The sequence below is a fragment of the Grammomys surdaster genome, unplaced genomic scaffold (assembly GCF_004785775.1).
Source record: "Grammomys surdaster isolate TR1022 unplaced genomic scaffold, NIH_TR_1.0 188, whole genome shotgun sequence".
Lineage (NCBI taxonomy): Eukaryota > Metazoa > Chordata > Mammalia > Rodentia > Muridae > Grammomys > Grammomys surdaster.
Window position 1 is genome coordinate 7,814,645 of NW_021604633.1, and position 23,438 is coordinate 7,838,082.

General features: G+C 47.1%; 1 protein-coding gene across 1 annotated transcript in view; it reads right to left on the bottom strand.

The window, feature by feature from the left end:
- Window positions 1-7,398: 7,398 nt before the first annotated feature.
- The window catches only part of Cdhr3 (cadherin related family member 3), a 60,859-nt gene continuing 44,819 nt past the window's right edge, over window positions 7,399-23,438 (bottom strand). Inside the window, exons 12-20 of the mRNA XM_028768896.1 lie at window positions 22,935-23,161; window positions 19,721-19,892; window positions 18,037-18,281; window positions 15,557-15,738; window positions 13,523-13,536; window positions 11,889-11,920; window positions 9,363-9,411; window positions 7,764-7,915; window positions 7,399-7,505 (exon numbers count right to left, since the gene is read on the bottom strand). Coding sequence (XP_028624729.1) covers window positions 7,767-7,915; window positions 9,363-9,411; window positions 11,889-11,920; window positions 13,523-13,536; window positions 15,557-15,738; window positions 18,037-18,281; window positions 19,721-19,892; window positions 22,935-23,161 — 1,070 coding nt within the window. The 3' untranslated portion in view covers window positions 7,399-7,505; window positions 7,764-7,766. The remainder of the gene's footprint in view (window positions 7,506-7,763; window positions 7,916-9,362; window positions 9,412-11,888; window positions 11,921-13,522; window positions 13,537-15,556; window positions 15,739-18,036; window positions 18,282-19,720; window positions 19,893-22,934; window positions 23,162-23,438) is intronic.

A 23,438-nucleotide genomic window follows, 5' to 3' on the forward strand; every position in this document is an offset into this window, starting at 1 on the left:
CCCTTGAGATCTTCTGCCACAGACCCAGCTGCGAAGCCTTTGGCAGCTCTCTAGCTCAGTGGTTCTCCAGCTTCCTAACACTGGAATCCTGTGATGTGATGACTCCCAGCCAAGTTAAGAACCAGTGCTAGCCCTTTCTGAGTTTCACTTCTCTACTAGATAATGCCTTCAGGTGCACACACTAAGCAAATCAATCTGAAAGCTCCCAGGTATCCCAGCATGTAGCCGACATAGGTGGAAATTGCTTTAAATTACCACAGGAACATTCATATAAACATGGTGACATGCCCAGGCAGACAGAATTAGGGACCTTCATTCTCCCGAATCTGTGGAAAGATATTGTTAAAAGAACAGAATCCAAGAGTGCCCTTGCGGGTAGCTGGCTGCTGTCTTTGCTCCAGGTTTGGGTTGCATTTCCTGGTTTCCAATAACCACATTGATTTGGCTTGGGAGAGGTGGCAACAAGCCAGATCCTGACCTTGGGTGTCTGAGGCTGCTCTCTGCAAGTGTGGAGACCAAAGGCCCGGGAACCACCTGCGCATAAGTGGAGAGTGACTTTCCCCAGAAGCAGATCTGATCAGGCAGGAGAAACAAAGGGGCAAAGGAGCAGCGCCTCTGCTGGCAGACTTGAGTAACTGCTTCCCTTCAGCCTTCTCCTGGTTCTCCGCCTTGGGAGGCACCTGAGTCAAGAAGAGACTGCCTTGCTCAACTGTGTGTATGCCATGTGGTCCTCTCATCTTGGGCTTCACTGTGATGTACAGGTATGTAGTGGAGCCAAAGAGAAGCAGAAGGATGTATGCACTACGAAGACAAGTGAAACTGAAGACACTAGAGGGTGTACGGAACGGGCTGGTATGAGAGGCTCTGAGGCCACGGGGAGGTCCAGGCTGGTGCTGCTGCTGAGCCCCATGTCTGAGTCCGTGGACTTACAGCAGCAGAGATCTGAATTGATGTTAGTGAAACATGTTACCACCAAAGACCATGCAGATGTCCCTGGTCTGGGCTGCTGCCTGGGGCCATGTTGATGTCCAAGGGCTGCTCAGGGCTGGCCCCACCCCTCACCTGCTCTGGCATTCTGGGAGAGCATGCTGCACCTCTCCCAAGCAGCACAGTAGAACTGGCTCTGGCGTGGATTCCGGAGAGCCAGCTCTAAGGCAGTGAGAGCAGAACTGGCCTCACCCTTTGGAGACACTTCCTTTTTACGTCATCCAAAGCAAAGCCCTGGGTTGGGCAGCGCTGTGGGAGGCTCTTCAGTGTCAAAAGATCCATCTAGGGTCTGGTCATCGGACACCTTCAGAACATAAAATCAAAAGCCTTCCCAGTTGCACCCTCCCCATACAGTCAGGGGACACACGGCTCGGCTGGCTTCCCAGCTCTATAGTTCCTGAGCGTATTCTCCAATCTTCACTTTCTCATCTGTACTAAGAAGATGAAACTCAGACCCTACTCTGGAAAAGCTGTGAGGGTCAGCAACGAGGTGGGGAGAGGTGAGAGGCCTCACATATTAGCCCATGGCAACCCAGTGGCTTGTCCAGGGCACTCTGAAAACTGCTATGACAGGGGGACTGCTGGTCTAAGAGGTACTCCAGACCAAGTCTGGTCCCTCAAGTCAACTGGATGGGATCTTGGAAGAGTCAGATGATACACTCTGCAGCTGGGTAGACAAATTCTCACCTATCTGTTCAAAATCCTTGCGAGACCCTCATGCACTGCTGGGCAGAATGTGCAACAGAGCAGCTACTGTGGGAGGCAGGCAATCTGGCAGCATCTCATAAAAGCTGTTACTATATGACCTGTTAACTCCTTTCTGAGACACATGCCCCAAATAAATAAGAACCGTGTCCACGCAAAAGCCTGTAGGACAGTGTTCATTGCAGCAATATTCACTGTATCAAAAAAAGATGAAAACAACTAAATGAATACCCACTAAGGAATGAATAAATATGTGGTGCATGCATGCAATGAACTATGAATTATGTAGCTAGGAAACGGATGACGTACTGATACACCTATAACATGCCTGGATCCTGGAAACATGGTGCTAAGTGAAGTATATAGGACAGAAACAGATAAATAGTGAATGGTCCCATTGGTGTGAGATATCTCAATAGGCAAACCCATAAGACAGGAAGATGATTAGCAGGTGCCATTCACTGTCTGGGGATGGGAGATGACAGTACATGAGCATAAGAAAACATTTGGGGGATTAAATTGTGGTGTAGGCTGCATCACTTGGTGAATACAGTCAACCACACTGAATCCTATGGTATGTGAATTAAATCACAATAAAACGGTTACTTTTAAAAAGCCCTTTGGCACACCAGCTGGAGTGCGTGTGCTCCGACTGGAAGAATAGATGAGACGGGCAGTGCAGGCATGGGGCTCTCGTGAGCTTTGCCTATAAATCAGATTAACCGGCTGAACCTCTGCCAGCCGTGCCAGCTCCGAGGCAGCCACAACTGCCACAGGCTGCTTCATGAAAACGTAAACGTTTCTGATCGTGCTGAGGTCTAGAACTTGGACTTTCTCCGTGTTTGGGTCTGCTTCTCCTCAAGACACTATTCAGAAAGATGACAAAGTTTCTAAGCATGCCTTGCCTCCTGTGGTCTGAAGATTTCTAGAAGAGAATTCTGGGTTTTCCAGATCCAAGACCGGGAGTCTGTAACCATGGAAATGGAAGGATGCACCATTTCAAGCCCTGAGTTCTTCTGAAGAACTTATGTGGAGTCATGCCCAAAAGTGAGCGTGTCTCCTTGCAGTTCAGGTCCCCTGTGGGAAGCAGACAAGCAGAACTATGCTTTCCTGAGCTGGTCCAGCATACTGCTTGTTTGGGTTGAGCAAGGAGCCTTTAGCCTTTCTTGGAGTCAGGGGAGGAATTCTGACTAAGAAGCCCTGTCCATGCTTGTCTCTCTGCTTCTTGGTAGCATTGCTTAGAATCTTGGCAGGAAATTCAGTGTTGCAGAAACACAGAGGGGTTTCTCTACTCTGCCAATACATGGTTCTCCGAGAGCCATGGCTATAGTGGGCTAGATACCGGGTGTTGCCCTCGGGGGGACTAGTTGTGTAATCTAAAGTAACTTGGGGAAATTTCACTATGGACCTTTTACCTGATACAGGAACAGGGCCTGAGAGAACCCAGCGCTTACTTCTTACCTGAGACCCTACTTCAAATACAGAGATTTCCATTGTCTCCCTCTCTGCTGCCTGGCCCAAGCCACCACTGTCTCCTGTCGGGATTAATTCAATAACTGCTTGTTGGTCTTCTCCTTCTACAAGGGTCTCGTTCGCCTTACATCTGGTCAGCAATGAATGGTGCTTTAACCCCCCACAGCTCCCCCAGGGCTGCAATGGCTCCCCATATGCATGTGGAGAAAAAGCTAAAGCCATGATAACAATCCATAAGGCCCTCGGAATGTGCAGATTCTTCTTCAAATACCTATGACATCATGTCCTCAACACCCCACACAGACAGACATGCCCATCTCTGTGTGTACCCCACACTTTGCCCGTGTCTGTAGCTCTTTGTCTGGAAGGTTCTTCTCAGATGTCTGAATGGTCTTCCCCATACCTCCACTGATAGATTCTCCCTTCACTGTGTGGGCCTTCCCTGAGCTTCTCTTTAGAGTACTGTTCCTGGTCCACTAGAACACCTGCTTTTATTCTCAAGGATATTTACCACCATTAATATATCCTCTATAGACTGTAAATTCTACATCATATTTATAGCAAATGTTTCCTTCTCTCAGTAGAATTAAAGATTAGGTCTCAAGGGAAAAGCAAAGACTGTTAAAGAAGTCAACCATGCTGTAATGAAGTGTGTGTGTGTGTGTGTGTGTGTGTGTGTGCATGTGTGTGTGGAGGGGGGAGTTCTTCAGGTATGCTCTGGTTTGAAGTTGCTGTGGGTGAGATTGGTGTGTCTTTGCTTTTCTCTGATTGGTCCTAAGTTAGAACCAAGGCCCGCCCATTTGTGGCCCACTGTTAACATTTAGCAGCCTAGACTGTTGTGGCATCCATGATCTTGTCCCCCCACTGATACTTAGCAGGCAGCTTCCTGGCCTGAGAACTGTGGGTAAGCAAGGGAGGTTGTGGGCCAGTTCTATTTTTATATATGGCCTAGCCATTATTTACTCACATGGCTCTCACCCCTCACTAGAATGTAAACACAAAGGACTCTGTTTGGTTCACTGATATGTCTGAGCTATATCCTCACAGCTCAAAATGATGTCCTCGTACTTTGTAGACACACCTGGTAGCCATTATATCTAGATCTAGATAAAAAAGCTGTGATTATCATATATGGTTAGAAGATGCACCTCAACTCCACCTGATTCAGCCCAGTCCTTCAGACATTTGCTGAGTGTTTGCTACATACTGTGGTGGCCACTCCAGGTTGCACGACACAAACACAGCCTGAAAACATATCGAACGGCAGTTTTGGTACTCAAGAATAAATATGCTCAAGAAGAGCCCTCAGCTTTGGTTTCTTCCCTCCTTTAACGCCCCTTCACGTTCAAGGTCTTACTTTTAGATACTGCTCTGGCCTTTGTCTACTTTCCTGCAGCCCTCATTCAGTTCTCAAGACGTTCTCATGGGGTAAGAAAGGAGAGCAGAGGGGGCTGTTTGAGGGAGGGAGTACTGGGATCGGAGAGGGACAGGGAAGATTGGGACACAGGTGCTCACCATTGCACCAATAGCCCTGGACTCCTCTGTGAGCTGGTCATCGAGTTGGGTTATTACCCAACTCTAGCAAGTGCCTCAGCTTGTCCTGATACAGGTGACATAGGAAAGTCTGGGTGATCTGGGTCTCCCTCCCCTCCCCTCTTGACTTTTTCATGGGCTCCAGATTTAAAAGTCCATTGGCCACAGGATTTAGCAATGTTATACAGAAAAGCCACATGGGAATGTGGTTACATTGCCTGAGGCTGGTCCTCCACTTGGGCTCCAGTACTTTTTGACAAAGGCTCCTCAGTAAGCAAACACACACACACACACACACACACACACACACACCACGCATGCATGCTCGCACGTACACTCGCGTGTGCACACGTACACAATTCTGAGTTACCTATTCCTCTACAAAGGAGATTCCGTGCTTGGGTCAACTTACCTTTCAGATTGACACTGAAGGAACTAAATTTTTAAAACATGAAATGGGACAGTTCATCTGCAGCCTACAGTCTATCATGGCAGACGAAGGGCAGGCAGCTAGCTCTATGTGTTCTCAGCCATGGACTTTAAACTCACAAGGCCAAATATGCAAAAGGAAATGGAGAGAGAGCTGTGCTCTCTCCTCTGAGGCCTCTAGCTGTTCTTGCCCGATTTCTTGGGCTTCTCTGGTCTTGGCTGAGGACAACCAGCTCTCTTCTTCACACAAACCTGGGCTCTCTCAAGGCCTGGTGCCCCCCTGTCACAGAGAATGGAGAGCGCCCTTACACCCAACTTTCTATATCCTTAATGGTCTGGTAAGCTGCTATGATGCCTCCCGTGGCCTGCACGCTGTCACAGAACTTCATTTTACTTGCACGGATGCTGAGAATTTCTGAAGAAGGTGTTTGAGTCAGGGCTCCACAGACTTTAAAAAAAAAAAAAAAAACGTCTGAAATGGGTAATCAGCCACTTCACCCACTTTAACCCCACAAGGGAATGGCTCAGCTTTCCTTTGCAAGATTTATACCCATTCAAGGGAGTTCCCTGGCAGCCCGGTGTTATTAATAAATCATGTCTCCAGCTAGGTCAGTTTTACAAACGTCTGCTTTTCCTGAGAGGCACACAGAGAAAACCTGGTATTGTGCTCTCTGAGGTCTTCGTCTTCTGGGGGGATTCTGCTGTGGGGCCTCCACAATGGAGAAATGGGTTGTTTCAGGGATGGATGCTCACTGACACTTGCTGGTAGTTGCACTAAGACCTCTGCAGCTGGGGAACAAGACACAGAGAGCAACTGAGACCTGTGTAGCTAGCTCTTCTCGGCCTCTGCTGCAAAGCTCCCGATCAGTCCCATTATGACAACTTTTACCTCTGTCCTTAGGCCAACAGGGAGTTTGAGGTCTGCCACTGGGCAGAGCTTCCCCAGGTGTATACACTTAGACCTGATGGCAGACAGTGGGAAGAAGCAGGCAGGGGTTGTATTATTTCAGCCCGGTATTATTTCAGCTTTGAAAAAAAAAATGTGTTTCATTCCATCTTCATTCAAATAGCTAAAATGAAAAGGACGGATAATCCCAAGAGTCAGCAAGGAAGCAGAACAACTGGACCTCTCAGTCTGATGATGGAGCCACCACCCTAGAGCGCTGGGGCTGTGTCCACCTGTGGTTCTCTGCCTCCTCCAACTGGGGCAGAGTCATAGAAGGGCATCAGATAGAGAACTGGATCACTGCTGTGAGCTCAGCATGGTAGTCTCCTGTTGTGGATAGCCCTGGCCTGGTATTTTGATACTAATTCCCCTTTCCTGTGAAGGGCTGCAGAGGAGGTGTGAGTCATTACACAGGTGAATTCTAGTGAACCTTCTGCCCATCTTCATTTGTAAAATAAAGGCTGGAGCCAGTGACTGGGCAGAAGGAGAGGTGGAGAAATAAAGGTTGGTGGAAGAGAGCAGAGGAGAGGACTGGAGGAAGACAATGGAGGAGGAAGACGACAACTTGGGAGAGAAGAGAGAGAGGATGACTGGGGAGAATCAAGGAGAGAGAGGACAATGGAGGACGACTGGGAAGCAGGAAGTAGAAGGACAAATGTAGGGTCTGGGAAACCCTCAAGTTATAAGGGTCTCAGAGCTGGGGAACAGAGTAGTGTAGGGGTATCTGCCCAATCTAGGCTTACAGAATATATTCATAATTACTGAGTTGTGTTTTCATTGACCGGTCATATTCGGGTTGGAGATTAAATATCTCCCATTACAGTCTCCCACTTTTATGAGTTTTTAAAAGCAAAACTAATCTATAACGAAAGAGAATAGTGGTTGTCTCTGGGAGACACATGCATACTAACAGGATAAACACCTCAGATCGGCACATTTTCCAAATGCAAGATACCTCCAAATAAAACAAAAAAACTAATAACGTATTTCTCCCCAAATGAATGGCTGGGCACTGTGTACTGTCTGTGTCTTTTAAAAATGACTCATGGTCTTTTGCAAAGGTGTACAATGTTGAGCTGTGTTTATCTATTTTAAAGCTTTATTCATTTATTTTGTGTATATGAATACATCGTTGCTCTCTTCAGACACACCAGAGGAGGGCATCAGATCCCATTACAGATGGTCTCGAGCCACCATGTGGTTGCTGGGAATTGGACTCAAGACCTCTGGAAGAGCAGCCAGTGCTCTTAAACGCTGAGCCATCTCTCCAGCCCTTGAGCTGTATTTATAAGTGACACAAGGACAGACATATTAGAGGAAATGGGGTGGAGAGCTGAGCTGAAAGAGCTTCCCGGCGGCTGCTACTGTGAAGAACATAAGGGGGTAGCTTGGCATTCAAACGTAGACACTCTCTGATGATGAACCCAGGTAGCTAGGAGAGAAAAAATTCCTGTGCCATTTCAGAAAAGGAGCATTATGTTATCAAGCCCCATTCCAGAACTATTTTTAAATGTTTTGGCAGATCCCTACTTGAGACTCTAGTTGCCTGAGTTCCTTCAGCCCATACTGGTGCCTCTGTACCAAACAGATACCGTCCCTGTCCCTGTGGGATTTAAGGAGATACTCCCCCACCTCCACCATACACACAGATTTGCCCTGGCCCTTCAGGAGGGGGCTGGCAAACACACACCTGTTATTTCCTGATGTGTTTAGGGACTGATGCTTCTCCAGCTGTGCCTCTGTGCTGGGCACTGGGCTCTGGCCAATTCGGCAGCTGGGTTAATGGGCCTTTCCACTTCCTGGCACCAGTTTTTGAGTTGAATTCATATATTTCCCCGGTCACTAGAGGGCAGATAATAAAGCGATCACAGGAAACAAAAAAATTAAACAATTCTGCTTGTACCCACTTCTCCCCTGGTCTGATGATCAGGGAAGAATGCGGAAGGCTAGAAGATATGAGCTCCTGTGGTGGAAAGCAGTTTGTGAGGGGCTCAGACCGTCTTTCCATGCCTGCCTTTCTCCCAGACTGTGCAGCCCAGACACACGGTGCTTCTTCTCTGGATAGGAAGGTTTGCAGGCTCAGCAAGATGAGGGCCCATGTAAATTTCGAGTTCCTTGTGACCATCCAATAAATTAAGTTCAATTTCTAGTGGGGTTACCCATTAGGATCTGATTTATTTTTGTTCTTAAAAGATCTTCGTATCCTCCATAAAAAAAGGAATTCATTAAGTAAGTGCAGGAGCCTTTGAATCCACCGGTCTGGCAGAGAGTGTAGACACAGACAAACTGATCTGGGGATGAGAAGGGGCTGCCATTTTTATTGTGTCAGAGCCAGCAGACACTAATTGATGTGTTTGTTCACATTAGGCCAGTTGGCTCATTTCTTCTCCCTTTCTTCTCTCGGGCACATAAGAACTGCGAAAGTCCTCCCCGGCTTCCTCTTTGTAAGCTTGGGTTTGAGGCAAGCCGGGCTCCTGCCACTGCAAAGCGACACAAGTGGCCTCTCTCGGCTCAGGATCCCACCAGCACTTATGCTAATGTGGGCACATTATGGTAACAAGTACCTAATAATAGAGGGAAATTTAATTCCAACAGCAGCAGCTTCTCACTGGAGAGGAGCCATCCTCCTTCCGAGGACTGGAGCCGTTTGCATATGAGGGTGGCAGGGAGCCAGCACACTTGCCTCCTGAATTTGGTTTCCTTCCCTTTATTCACGTCTATAATTGAGCCTTTGTAAGCCGAGCGATGTGTGTAAAGGAGCTAAATTTGGAGCCGATTTCAGGGGGGCAATGAGTGCTCTGGAGGCCAGCTTTACCTTATGTTCGTCATGTCAACTAAATTCTTGGCCCCGGTCTGAGGGTGGGGGAGCCAAACTTACCACTTCTGCTACTTAGTAAGATGGGACCAGACGCATGGAAGGAAGGACCGAGTAGGTGAGCGAGGATCAGTGAGCAGGAGAAAGAATATGACTTCTTGAATTTACTAGTTTCCTATATTACTTTGTAAATAGGCAGTGGGGGAGGAAGTCACACCCTAGAGAGTGAGCCTGCAGGTGGGCAGCGCTGAGGCATACGGGGCGGGGCAGGGAGACGGGCCACGCCCACAAGTCTGTCCCAGCTCCATTCCATACCCAACTCAGCCGTGTTATAGCCTAAAACGGTCAGCCTCACATTATGGATGAGTGGCCAAGGTGCTTACCAGTACTTAAAAGGATACTAGACACACTTCCCGACTCTTCTAGACCAGAACACATGAAGCATTCCCATGGGTGGTATTATCTTTTGGTTACCTGGGTCTACGGCTTCTCCATCAAAGACCGAGTTCATCCGGATAGATTCCTAAGACAAAGAGACTGCTTCAAGCACAATTCCAAGGTATTCCTCAGCCAAGACTACCCATCCTCACAGGCTGATCTCCTCACGCAAGGCTTATTTTATTCATTTATTTCTATTTTTTTTTAAACAAGGCTAAGCCCAGACCTAGTCTTGAACTTGAAATGTAGCCAAGTCTGCCCTTCCTGATTCTACCCCTAAATGCTGAAATTACAGGCTTTTACCACCATGCCTGACTTTCGTTGCTCAAAGCAAGCTTTGAGATATTGATTTATTTGCCAGGCGGTGATGGCGCACGCCTTTAATCCCAGCACTTGGGAGGCAGAGGCAGGCGGATTTCTGAGTTCGAGGCTAGCCTGGTTGGTCTACAGAGTGAGTTCCAGGACAGCCAGGGCTACACAGAGAAACCCTGCCTCAGAAAAAAAAAAGAAAGAAAGAAAGAAAGAAAGAAAAGAAAAAGAAAAAAAAGAAAAAAGAGATATTGATTTATTCAACAGCCACTGGGCCATATGTTAGGGACACCACAGTGAGTCAAGCAGGTATGTCTGTCCACATAACTTGCCACTGACCAACAGGGGCTACATGAAGACACAGGGCTATGATAGGAGAAGTGTCGGATGCCATGGCACACAGGTGGCAAGCAATTAATCCAGACCTGTGGGTTAAGAAAGAGTCCTGAGAAAAATACTACCTAAGCTATGTAAAAGCAAGAGTTAAAATGCCAAGTGCCTTAGACTAAGATTCATATCTCCTCAGGGCATCACTGCCAGGCAGAGTTGGAAGTAGGCCCACAGGAGCACTTACTTGGCCTTGGCGTCCTGGCCAGGCACTCTGCCCTCACAAAAGCCAACAGTATTGCAGCTAAGTCTTCCCTAAGTCCCACTCTCCATGATTGGTATTGTGTGCCATCCCTCAGATCTGAGGTCTGTCTAAGGTGCCCGTGCCCAGCCTTTCACTATTTGATACCCTGCCCCCAAAGTGGCAAAAACAAGGTCTTCAGCATGCTAGCAAGAAGCTGTTTAGGGAGTGGCAGCCATTTCAATGTGGCTTTTCCTTACAGGTACCACTTATCCACTTCCCCATAGCTCTTGGATGCTGAAGAGAAGTAAGAATCTTATGTGTTTCAACTATAGATCATCTAAGAAGCCCTACATTTTATGTTTGTTTGTTTGTTTAACAGATCAATGCGGCATAGTTTTAAGACCATCTATGAGTGGCATTACCCAGGTACCCTAGGGTGCTTATTTTAGATGGTATGACCTTGGAAGTCCAAGGCTGTTCGTTCTTCCCATTAGTAGACTAACCTGAAAGTAGAAGCACTGAGATATTGCGTGTAAAGCAAAGATCTCCCTTTAGCTGTACTGGCCACCACCCTTCCCCTTGATACATATTTATCAAAAGTATGTGTCTTAGATCATAACAAGGTTTGTCATGGGGCAAGAGAGAAGAGATCAGAGAAGTTATCAAGTTTTATCTCTTCCCACCGAGTCTACCAGGCTCAGTAGGAGAAAGCAGGAGAGAGTAAGACAAGAGTGCTGGTTTGAATGAGAATGGTCCCTATAGGCTCACGTGTTCAATTCTTTGGTCCTCAATTGGTAGAACTGTTTGGGAGGGATTAGGAGGTGTGGCCTTGTTGAATGAGATGTGTCACTGGGGGTGGGCTTTCAGGTTTCAAAAGCCCATATCATTCCCATCCCCCCTAACTCCCCTCCCCCCAAGATTATGTCTCAAGATGTAACCCTCAGCTCCTAAAAAGATGTCACTACTGCCCCAGTGCTATGCCTGCCTGCCTGCTGCCATGTTTCCCTGCAATGACTGTCATGCACTCAAATCATTTGGAACTGTAAGCCCCAAATATATCATTTAAGTTGCTTTAGTGTTTTATCACAGCAATAGAAAAGTAAGTCAGTGAAGGCATGACTCTAGCCAGCCTGTGTGCTGCACGTAGTGAGATATCTGGCAGTTTTCATGAGATTTCCCCAGCTGCTGTCTCACAGTGGCTGTCCTTCCTCCCATTTCATGGTGAGGAACCTAAAGCTGCCAAAGGCTTGGGGGACCACAGGATCATGTGTCTAAGGGGTAGGTAGAGCCAAGACCAGACCAAGCTGTGGACTTTTTCTGTCACTTTCTTGCAAGGTCATGAAAGAGTTGAGAAAAATTAAATCCCGTGGAATATTGCAGCACCTGTTCTGGTCTCTAAGCTCTGCTTCCCAGAAGCACCCTGTTGGAGAGCTAGTGTGGATAATAAACACCACAACTCAATATTTATGAAGCCAACAGCAAATATTATGAACAGGCATGTTCAGTGAGGGAAGGAATCCTATCAGGATCTTGCCGCGCAACAAGCTACATTAGTGGCCAAATGCATGAACCTCCCAGAATGCATAAGTACTCCTCCAGGGCCCGGTTTCTCTGTGTGTAGACAGAGACAGGATGACACAACCCAGCATCCAGGCAAGGTTTCTGTGGCTGGTCACACTTACCACCATGGCCTCTCTCCTCATGCTCTTCATGTCTGCAGGGAAAAGAAGAGGCCAACATTGAAGCTTCTTCCATGCCAAACTGACCTTAGTGTTCCACTCACAATGTGATTTCCCTGAGCAGGCTTTCCCTTCAGTCTTACAGACATAGCAAAGTTTTTGGTTGTTTTGTTGTTGTTGCTGTTTGTTTGTTTGTTTCTCTGTATGCCTGTTACTTGACTTTAGCTTTCTTAGAATGCATACACGTTTATGGACAGCACATGATTAAAATTTCAAAACTTTGTCTAGGTTATTAATACTGGTCTTAGGAAGTTAGCTCTCAAATGATTTAGAGATAGGTGGGATGTAAAGACTATACATTCATAACAAGGGATGTTTGACATCCATTTCCTATAGCCTGATTAAAAATAACTGAGTTTGGAGATGGAGAGATGGCTCAGTGGCAAAGAACACTTGTTGCTCTTGCAAAGGACCCAGGTCCAATTCCCAGCACCCACATGGTGGCTCACAACCATCCATTACTCCACTCCAAGGGCTCCAATGCCCTCTTCTGACCTCTGAGGGCATCAAGCATGTAGATATGGACATATATACATGCAGGCCAACCCTTACACAAAATGAAATGAATAAATCTATTTTTAAAAACTAGGAATCTAGGTAGTCCATGACATTTCTATTAAGATACACTCCCTCCATGTAATCAATAAGCATTATAATAAAAAATTAAACCCTGCATTTATATACTTTGTGCATATCAACATATCTCCATGGATACAATGGCTTAAGCAAACTTTTTTTTAAATTATAGAATTGTAAAGTCTATGTCCTGTCTCTCTCCATAGCTTGGAGTAGCCTTGAGGTGACAACTCTTTGTCTGGGTTAGGATGAGATATCTCCTTGGGCCTGGGGCTCTTGGTAACTCTTGCTCAATTTACCAATGAACTAGTCTGACCTAATGAACTATGTGAACAATGATCAAATCCATTACAATCCGGGAAGAGAGTGTCAGTGTTCTTTCAGAAGAGGCACTTGTTCAAGACATTCACTGTCCTTCAGAACAGCCATTCCCTCCATGGACAGCAGTTAGGAAACGCTGGCTGTGTGTAACACATGTTCTTACTAAGATGAACTGGGTTCCATGGGAGGTAGACCTAATGATTAAACTGAGTTGGCTGGAGATGAACATGAGTAGAGAGTAGGCAAGGCCCGAGTGAGTAGACCAAGTAAGCCAAAGGCACCCTGTACCCTGCACCCTTCTCCTTAATCCTGCACCCTTCATCCTTCACCCTGCACCTAACTCTTCACCCTGTACCCTGCACCCTTGCCCTTGCCCTTCACCCTTCACCCTGTACCTTGAACCCTCCACCCTACATCCTCCACCCTTCACCCTGCACCCTGCACCCTACCCTTCACCCTGCATCCTGAACCCTTCACACTGCACTCTGCATCCTGAACCCTCCACCCTGCACCCTACATCTTGCACCCTGCCCTTCCTTGCTCCAGCAATAGATGCGCTCTGCTTCTCCCTGAAAGACATGGATATTCCCCAACTGAACCCAAATTTGAGGCTTTTAGCATAGTACAACAGAGCAAGCAAAAGACAGCAAACAGACCACAAGAACATGCACTGTACATACCTCCTTTCTTTGTCCTAAGGGGGAAAGGATAAGCATTAGCTGACTGGGCAGTATTCCACATAGATATGCACACAGGACAATATAGGGCCTCCAAGCAACTGCTTTCTTAGAATTTGGGGACTAGTTTGAAAATGGGCCAGGGATGGGGATCAAAAAGTTCTGGCCACTAGCTGTTCTGAACCAAGCAGTTTGGCAGTTGATAGCCTGGAATTACAGAGGGTCTAGGAGTTTGAAACTACTGCTTCTTATAACTCCAGGGAATCCAGTGACTTTGGTGAAGACAAATCCAGTCCAGGGAGACCACCAGCCCATTCTTATTTGCCCATCCCCCCCTCACCCCCCCAGTAGCCATCAAAGCAGAGAAGTTGTCTCACAACGGGGAGGTAAGAGGGCTGACAACTTCAGTTTCCTATAACATGAAAGAGCTGGACTGGGTCTTAATTCCCTTCTCATAAAAGCCTGGGGTTCAAAAATTCTAATTTCATTCCTCACTATTTGACAAGTGTTGACTGCCACATGGCACAACTAACTTTCTGAGAGTACAAGCCTGAGTCTGAATTTTTAGCTATTTTCTCTTTTGGATTGGGCCATGATAAAAACTGCATTTAGGATAGGAAGAGGAACAAGCAGGTTCAAGATGCATATTAACCACATAGCTATAATCTGCTTGTAAGTTGCCATGTCTATTGGGTCACTGTACATCTTTTAAGAATGCCTACTCAAATTCCATATGTGACATCATCATCCTTACACGCTTAAATATGGCCCTTTTTAGAAAGAAGGTAGGTTTTTCTGCCTTTCTCAAAGTCATTTGTAAACAGAATGAAAACAAAAATGTCTTTTTAAATTTCAGTAGATGCTCAAGGATTTCTTACCTGAAGTCAAGGTTTCCAATAGTGCAAACTTCCTCCAATAAATATAGTGGAAAGCAATGCACAGCTTTAAGAGAATGTCTGTTAAACCATCTTACATCCAGACATGTAAAATTACTTGGCAGTTATAGTTAATCTTTGGATACTCTAAAGAGGCATTTGAGTCTTATCATTCATTTCTTTTTTGCATCTGAGAGATCCTGAATGTCAGGGCATCCAGCTCCAGGACATTCGAGCATATGGTTAAATTTGGAGTCTAGAATCATGAGCTCTCTGGGTCTTGTCTATGAAGTTAAAACTGCAGCAACTTCAAAACCATTGCTGTGCAGCAGAAGCATTAGCTTGGTGTCAGGAACGCTTCCCAGTGCTCTCCCTGCGTTCGCGCCATTAGTTTTGCAGAGGAGGAAACTAATGCTTAGAGAGTTTCATGTGCCCAAAGATAGGTGCCCAGAAAATGAGAGAGCTTAGATTTGAACCTGGAACTTAACCAACTCCAAAAAACCTGGCTCAAAACCATTGTGCTCTGACTATATGAGTTACTGAGAATAAATCTGGCCCCTGGAGAAGTCTGTGACACACACAGGTTCTCTTAGGGATCACATGTCTGAGCAAATGAGAGTAGGGAAGAGAGAAACCTGGCGTGCAATTACTGTGTGTTCCCAAGATGGCGAGAGATGAGAGTCTCACACACAGGAGAACAGACACGGCCTAATGACATACAGTGCCACTGGCACTCAAAGTTTAATTTTCAATCTGTTGTGTTGTTGTTGGTTGTTTTTGCCTCCTTTACTCCCATCCCTTCCTATAAATACTCTGCAGAGAGGAACACATTATATTCTACTGCTTTTCGGGGGGTGGGGTGGGGAGCTTTTCAGGAGCGCTTGTCCAGGACAAGGTCACTGGAAGCCCACTTACTAATTCCCATCAGGGCTGGGGTAAGCTGCCAGAGAAAGCCAAAGGCCAGGGTCCTAGCCCCACAGGTGACAAAGTGGGTAGGTACCCCAGGCCCAAGGACAGCCTGAATTCTTTCCCTTCATCTCTTAGTCTCCCCTTCAAGCTGGGTACCCTGTCCTGTACAAAACAAAATAAAACAAAACCAAAAGCAAGCAAGCAAACAGACAAAAAACAAAAACAAGGAAAGTCTCAGTCCACCAGAACTTACAGAGGTTTCTTGTCTTTCCTGGTTGTGGAGGTGCAATGTCTATAGACTGTTCTGGCCAGCAGCACCATCAGGGTCCCCAGAAGACTGACAAGAGCTATGGAGCCCAGAGTGATGATGAATGGCACATACCATGCGGACGGAGAGTATATGTTTTCCCTGAGGATCTGGTAGGTAATCCTGGGCTTGGAGAGCAGAGAAGTAGAGAGTGAGACCGGGGGTGGGGAGGAAGGGGGGGGTCTTTGACATTCAGTGTTGCAGCATGTGAAGTGTCTAGGCCACTCTTCCCTCCTGCTCTGCAGATTCAACCTCCGTGAGCCTGTAGTTCCTGCTTCCAGCCCTGGTCTCTTTATTTTCTAGCCATTAGATCAGAACCCAGAATTGTCTCTCACTGGGAAGGCAGGAGCCATGAAGGCTGTAGTTTGTTTTTTTTTGTTTGTTTGTTTGTTTTTTATACCTTGTAAGCTTTTCAGTGTTCACTGGATCCAGCTGCCACTGCCACACGAGTGGGCTGTGATCACAGTGAGACCTCAAGTTCGACATCTGCTTCCTAGAGTGGGAGACAGATAACCGAGGAGTCATGCAGATCTCGGAATCGGAAACATAGAGGTCGGTTATGCTGTAAACCTAAGAGACTTGGCAATTTCTTCCCGAGGAGCGCCTGCCAGCTCTCCCCACTGTAAAGGTCCTCAGTATTTGTTGTGGTTTGAGAATGAAACCCCCACAGGGGAAGTAAAGAAGCTTGCTGCCAAGCATGATGGGATAGGTTGATTCCTAGAGCCCACCTGGTATGTGGAGGGCACCAACTATTACAAGTTGTCCTCTTATTCCCACACATGTGGGGTATACACACTCACACGCACACGTGCACACACACACATATACACACATATGCACACACACATGCATGAATACACACACATATACACAATACATACATATACTCACACATACATACACACACTAAATAAATAAATAAATAAATAAATAAATGCCATAAAAATCTCAAAAGGAGGAGCTGGGAGATGGGTAAGCAGTTAAGAGCACCTATTGTCCACACCAGGTGACTCACAATCACCTGCAACTCCAGTTCCACGAAACCCAGCGCCCTCTTCTGGTCTCTGTGGGCATCTACATGTATGTGATAGATGTATGGATAGACACATGAGCATAAATAAAACATAAAGAAATCTGTAATTGAATGTGTTAAAAGCACTGCTTGCTCCCCAAGCTGTTAGCACTATGTTATCAGGTCCTGGGAATTTTAGGAGATGGGGCCTAGCTACATGTAGCCTTGCTGAGAGTGTACCTGCAAAGGCTATACCTGCTTTCTGGCCCCTTCCAGTTCTCTGCTTCTTGTAAGTCATGAGGTGAGGGGGCCTCCTCCACCACACACTCCTGCTGCTATGACGTTTTGCCCAAGTGTACATGGCAATGCAGCCATGGTTGCGAGCCTGTTAAAATTATGAGCCAAAGTAAACCTTTCCTCCTTTCCAGTTCCTCTGTCAGACTGGTCACTGCTGTGCAAAAGAAAGCCAATGGGACTACCCTGGTCTCTACTCACTGGGGTCTATTTTTCCTTTCTTTTTTCTTTTGCTTTCTGTTTGTTTGGTGTGCGCACACACGTGTGTTTTGTGTAGCCCTGACTGTCCTGGAACTCATTCTCTAGACCAGGCTAGCCTCAAACTCAGAAATCCACCTGCTTCTGCCTGCTGGGATTAAAGGTATGTGCCATTGCCACTCTGTTGTTGGGATCACTGAGCGCAAAAAAGGAGAGGTGAACATTACACCGGCTATTGACAAAACTCTGAGAGGCAGATGATAGCCTCATTCATAGGCCATTTTCTAACAGGAGGGGGATGTGGAAGGAGGGGGGAGGGGAAGGTGAGGAAGAGAAGGAAGAGCGGATAAGGGAGGAGGAAGAAAGTGCACCCTTTCTGTCCTGATGCTCTCCCTCACGACAGGCCCATAGCCTGTGGTCTGAAATTTCTACAATTACGAGCAAAAATAACATTTTCTATCTTAAGTTCCTTACCTTGGGAGCTTTCCCACAGTGGTCCATCTTTGGTCTACCACATATCCTCACATAGAAACATTCTTCTTCCCCATTTTGCTTTTCCTTCCCCCCCCCTTTATTTTCCTCTTAGGTATCCTTGGCCATCCTGAAACTTGCCCTGAAGCCCAGGCAGGCTGTCCTTGAACTCACAGAGATCCACTGCCTCTGCCTCCTGGGGGCTAAGATTAAAGTCATGCACCACCACTGCCCAGCTCAGAGTTTTCTTTTCTGTGAGAGGTCAGTGGCTCTATGTGTCCAAGTTCTTACACATATGTCCATCTGCCAATCAATGGCCCTTCCAAACAAATGCCTCGACTTTTTTTTTTGTTTTCTGTCTGCCTCACAGTCTGCTTGCCTGGGTCAAAGCGTTCCATTGCTATACGTCCTAAGGACTTATGGCTGGAGATTCCAGGTCCCAGATCCTTACCTTGGGAGTTGTGATGGTTGTGGCTGGGTGAGGAACAACTTTAACACTCAGAGTTACTGTCCCTGTTTCAACAAGAGCCTTGGCTTTTGTTCTGCCAGACAGCAAGTTGTCATCGGTGACATAGACAAGCAGCTTGTAGTCCCAGACTGTATCGAGGCTACTATAGTCAAAGCGGGATGCCAGGAGCAGGCGTGTGATATTGGAGCCAGCATTGGGAGAGAAGGCAAAATGATTGTTGATGTTGCCTAAAGGAGATTTGACCCAAGAATGTTGTTAAAAGAAATAGAGGATAAAATAAAGATTCAGAAGAAAACTGCATTTGTTTTTATTCTCTCAAATGTCTACACTTTATTTTTTATGTAACAGGGTTGAGTCTGTGATATCCTGCAACTGATGCACTGGATAAGGATCCACAGTGCCCTGTCTTAGGGCCACCAGGGGGAGAGTTAATTGTCCTGGTGTGTGGGCAGCAAGACTGCAGAGTGAGCCATACCCCTAACCATGGACCGTGTTCTCCTTATGCCTTTTGTGAAGCCTGTCTGGCCATCCTGGTGTCAAGGGTCCTAAAGTCCTCTAAAGGAAGAGGCCTTCTGATGTCACAAGGACTTCAGGCCGAGTCCTTATGAATTCACTCCACCTGCCTCCTATATATGCACGCACTTAGCGCACATGCTCATGGCACACAGAGAGGGGGGAGGGGGAGGGTGAGAGGGGGAGTAGGGAGGAGGAGGAGGAGGAGGAGGAGGAGGAGGAGGAGGAGGAGGAGAGGAAGACGGGAGGGAGGGAGAGAGCGCGAGCTAGCTCTGTCGGGGCCCCACAACTTAAAGGGCAGGAAGAACGCCAGCCCAAGCATGGCTCTTGTTCATTCTCCAGTGTCTCCAGACTCATTACTGACTGAAAAACCAGGAAATGGAGCAGATGATGCAATTTTTACTTCCTCAGCAGCAAAATGCTCCGTCAAGTCCTCGGGACACTCAGCCTGGATTAGCTCCATCCTCGGCAGCTGAGGTCTCCAGGCGCTGTCTGCCTCTGGGTTTTGTGGCACGCTGGCTCAGAGGTTTCCCACTGCTCTGCCAGGCTCAGCGGGCGGCAGAGGCGGAATTTTAGTCTTTCATGTGGAATCGTTCTGCTTATTTGGGTTTAAATCTCTGGCCCCGGCACTTCATTAGATGAGCTATTTTGGTCTCATTCCCATTGAGGGGTGCTCTTTCCCCCCTCCTTCCCACAATGGCATATTTTTGAAGAGAAGAAAATGAATGGAACAGAGAGGAGTGTTTCAGAACGCATTTAATCTACTTAATCTATTCTTATCCCGAGAGAGGCCTCGGAGTCCCCTCCCCCACGGCACCTTTTTCAGGAAAAGAGGTAGTTGAAGAGAGAAAATTAAAAAAAAAAATCATACTCATTATAATCTGGGAATTTGGGGGAGCATTCCGTTAAAAAGATTCATCCTTCCTGGGGTTTTGCAACAGCCACGTGGGGGTGAGTCTGGCTGTGGGAAGTTCTGAGAGAACTAGATAAGACAGAGAAACTGATGGCACTGAGAAGCACAGGGACCCTTGGAGTCTTCAGGTAAAATACGCCCTCCCACCCCAACACTGTGCCGGCCAGCAGTGTATGAGCAAAGACCCACTGCCTGGTTCCTTCCCGAGTAGCCCAGAATGGTTGATACTGAGTACAGTACCTGAGCCTATGGAGTATCGGAAAGATCTGGGGCTGGAATCAAGGTCAGTGCACGTCAGCTTGAAATTCTGAACGTTTGTACCAACTTTTAGATCCACTGGGATGGTCATGAAGTAAAAATTTGGAGAACATATTGGCTTTTCGTCATTTTCTCCAATGATGTTCACAGTAACCTAGAAGAGCAGGAAGGTGGTTTAGAACATTACATGTTAGTCGGTATGTGTATGTGAGTGGGGGAAGGGGGAGTGTTAGTATTCTACCTAAACTCCACCCCCACAGTTATCTGGGCCAGGTATGCTCCGCCCCACGGTTACCTGGCAACTGCCAGGTAGGCCTGCCCACTATAAAAGGGGCTGCTTCCTCTCTCTCTTACCCTTCTCTCTCTCTTAATCTCTTGATCTTGCCTGTAGCTTCTCTCTGCCCCCTCCCCCCTTCCCCCCTTCTCCCCTTCCCTTCCCCCCTTCCCTTCCCCCTCTCTCCACGTGGTCATGGCCGGCCCCTTCTCTCTCTCTCTCTCTCTCTCTCTCTCTCTCTCTCTCTCTCTCTCTGCCTCTACTACCCTCCTGGCTCCCCTCCCCATGCCCTGAATAAACTCTATTCTATGCTATACCGTGGTGTGGCTGGTCTCTCAGGGGGAAGAGATGCCCCAGCATGGGCCTGCTGAGACATCCCTTCCATCGTTGGTCCCCTTCCTTCAGGGAGAAGTCAACATGTGGTTGGAAGGTTTTCCCATCACCATGTGGTTGGATCCCAGTGATCAAACTCACGTTTTCAGGTTTGGCAGCAATCGCCTTTATTTGCTGAGCCATTTCATCAGCCCAAGCCTTAAAAGCTAAAACGTACCCGAGCACTCACTGCTCACTGCGTGGGATATGCAATTTGCATGCATTCACTGATTTAACCTCGTGTGCTAGAGAGAAAGTGATAGCTCCCATCTACAGATGAAAATAAGGGGAACTCAGAGACAGCAAGCAATTGACATAAAACCATTCAAATAGTGAGAGGCTGAGCTAAGATTTTAGTGTGGTTTTGTCTTGCTCCAAATCCTTTGCTTCTCTGCAGTGTGTATGCATGTGCCTCTCTCTCTCTCTCTCTCTCTCTCTCTTCCCTCCCCCTCCCCTTCTCTCTCTCCCCCCACCCCGGTGTGCACTGTCCCTTGTGAACCTGCAATCAGTCTCTAACTTTGGTGTACATCACAATGGTTCTCAACCCTGGATCCATTTTCTTCAGCCCACTTGGAGTCCCTGGAAGGTGGAGCCCAGGCAGTTTCTGTTATGTTCTTCAGCTGACTGTACCATGCAGCCTGGCTTGTTTTTGCCAAGGCCTCACCTGTGGCCTGGGCTGATAGACCTGCACTGAGTCTCCAGCTGGCCTGCCACGAGCAGGCGGGTAGATCTTTCATTGCTGAGTCTCTCTCAGGCCTGGTGAACTGACTGGGCCACCTGCCAGCAGAGGACCCCACAGTCTCAGTCCTGAAAGGGACTTAGGTGATCATTTTGGCTCGTCACGCTCCTTAAAGGCTTGTGAATTTTGAGTCCTATTCATTCTACTTTTGAAATGTAGGGATCTCAGCTATTTCTAATACTAGGAGTCAATTGAAATATTCACTCTAGTCAGCTTCCAAAGTGGAATCCATTCATTCCTGTCTGAAAGAAAGAAGGAAGGAAGGAAGGAAGGAAAGACAGATAGATAGATAGATAGATAGATAGATAGATAGATAGATAGATACATAGATACATAGATACATAGATACATAGATAGATAGAACACCCTAACAAACACAGCAATTATCTCGAAATTTCCCTGGATAGGAATGTCGAGCCTCATGAATCACTGAGTGCACCATCCTATTAACTAAAAGCAAGTCGCCAGAGGAACTGAACTATCCGGCACTGGTTAGTCACGTGACTTTCCACAGAAATAGGGTCACAGAGATAAACTGTATCCATACCCTTTCAGAAAAATGGGAGCATGACTAAGAAATGAATTAATTCTCCTCATTGCAAGCCTGTTGCTGCCCCTCCCACACAGGGCTGCCAGCTAAGTCACTTCCCTAACACCTTTCCCCCTTCACAAATGGATCTTTATGGCATCACACGGCCCTTAGATCATCCCTAAGAACCACCCCACAGACCCACCAAGAACTCATGGGATGCTTGTGGGCACACCAGCCCCCCTCGGAAGCATGTCTGGTGTGGTGTGTGAACTCCACACACTGTGCACTGAGAACCTGCGTTCACCAAGGGCCTCAGCATGGACCTCTGAGAAGCAATGTCTCAGCAGGCATCTTTGGTGGTTTGAATGTGAATAAGGCTTGTAACCCATCTGGTACTGCTGTGGAACACGATAACTCTGGGAGGAAGGGGCTTGTGGGAGGTCCACAGGTTATTGAGGGGACACTCTCAATGGGATTGTGAGACCCTGTCCTGTTTTCTTCTTGCTTCCTGGCTTTTTTTTTTTTTTTTTTTTTTTTTGGATTTTTCAAGACAGGGTAGTCCTGTCTGTGTAGTCCTGGCTATCCTGGAACTCACTCTGTAGACCAGGCTGGCCTCGAACTCAGAAATCTGCCTGCCTCTGCCTCCCAAGTGCTGGCATTAAAGGTGTGCGCCACCACCACCCAGCTGCTTCCCGACTCTTAAAATACAAGCATTACCTAAAACACATATTCCCACCACATGCCACCTTCACTAAAGGTGCAAACACATGGGCTTGGATTCTCAGAAGCGGGAGCCAAAGGATACCTCTCTCTACTTCAGCCATAGTCACTATGTGATTTTATCATCATGGTACAAGGTTGAGTCACAGGATCATTGTAATATCTACTCCATCAGGTGTGCAGGGGGTGGGGCAGTATCAGGCAAGGCGACTCCAGGAAGAGATCAAGGGCTACAAAAGCAATCACTCTGGCAGCTTGCCACTCACCACCAGCCCACAGAAGAAAAGCAAGATTCTAAGATGCCCTAAGAGAAACTTTGTTCCACAAAGTGGCTTTGTGGCTTCAGTACATATGCCAGTATCTTGCCATCAGTCTTAGTGTGTCTTTCAATTGCTTGCAAATGTGAGCCTCAAATAGTTGCGGATCTTTCTGTCCTGGGGACTGCTTCTTACTCTTCGATTCATCTACTCATTCTGCCGTAGCCACATGCTGAGGGTGTGAAGGAGACCCCAAGTCAACCAGCTGGGTGAACGCTAAGAGACCCAACAGTCCCACTCACAGTGACTGAGCTCCTGTCCTCGCCGTTGGTGGCCTTGACCGTGAGAATGTAGACAGGAGTGGTTTCATGGTCCGCTTTAGTTATTAGTTGGAGTTCGCCTGTCTTGGGATTAATCCAAAATATGTTTGGGTACTGGAGGCTGGCCCCTCCTCTGGATATGGAATATACCACTGGACTCTGGGGGAAGTCTGCGTCAGACGCTCGCACCTGCCCAACCTGGGTTCTAGCTGCAGGAATAGAGTACAATTATTAGTACTGACTGGGGGGAGGTATCCTCACTGCCACTGACAGGCGTTTAGAAGCTTCCTAGTTGTCTCACGTCTGTGTGTCTTATGTATTAAGTTCGGTTGGTACAAATGAGCATGTCATCCCCACTCCCAACTTTTAGTAGGTGTGCTGTCTAAAAGTCTCTTGCATTTTTTCAAATTGTCTATAATGAGCTACTGGTGCTGGAGAGGTAGCTGAGTGGTTAAGAACACCCGTTGCTCATTCAAAAGACCCAGA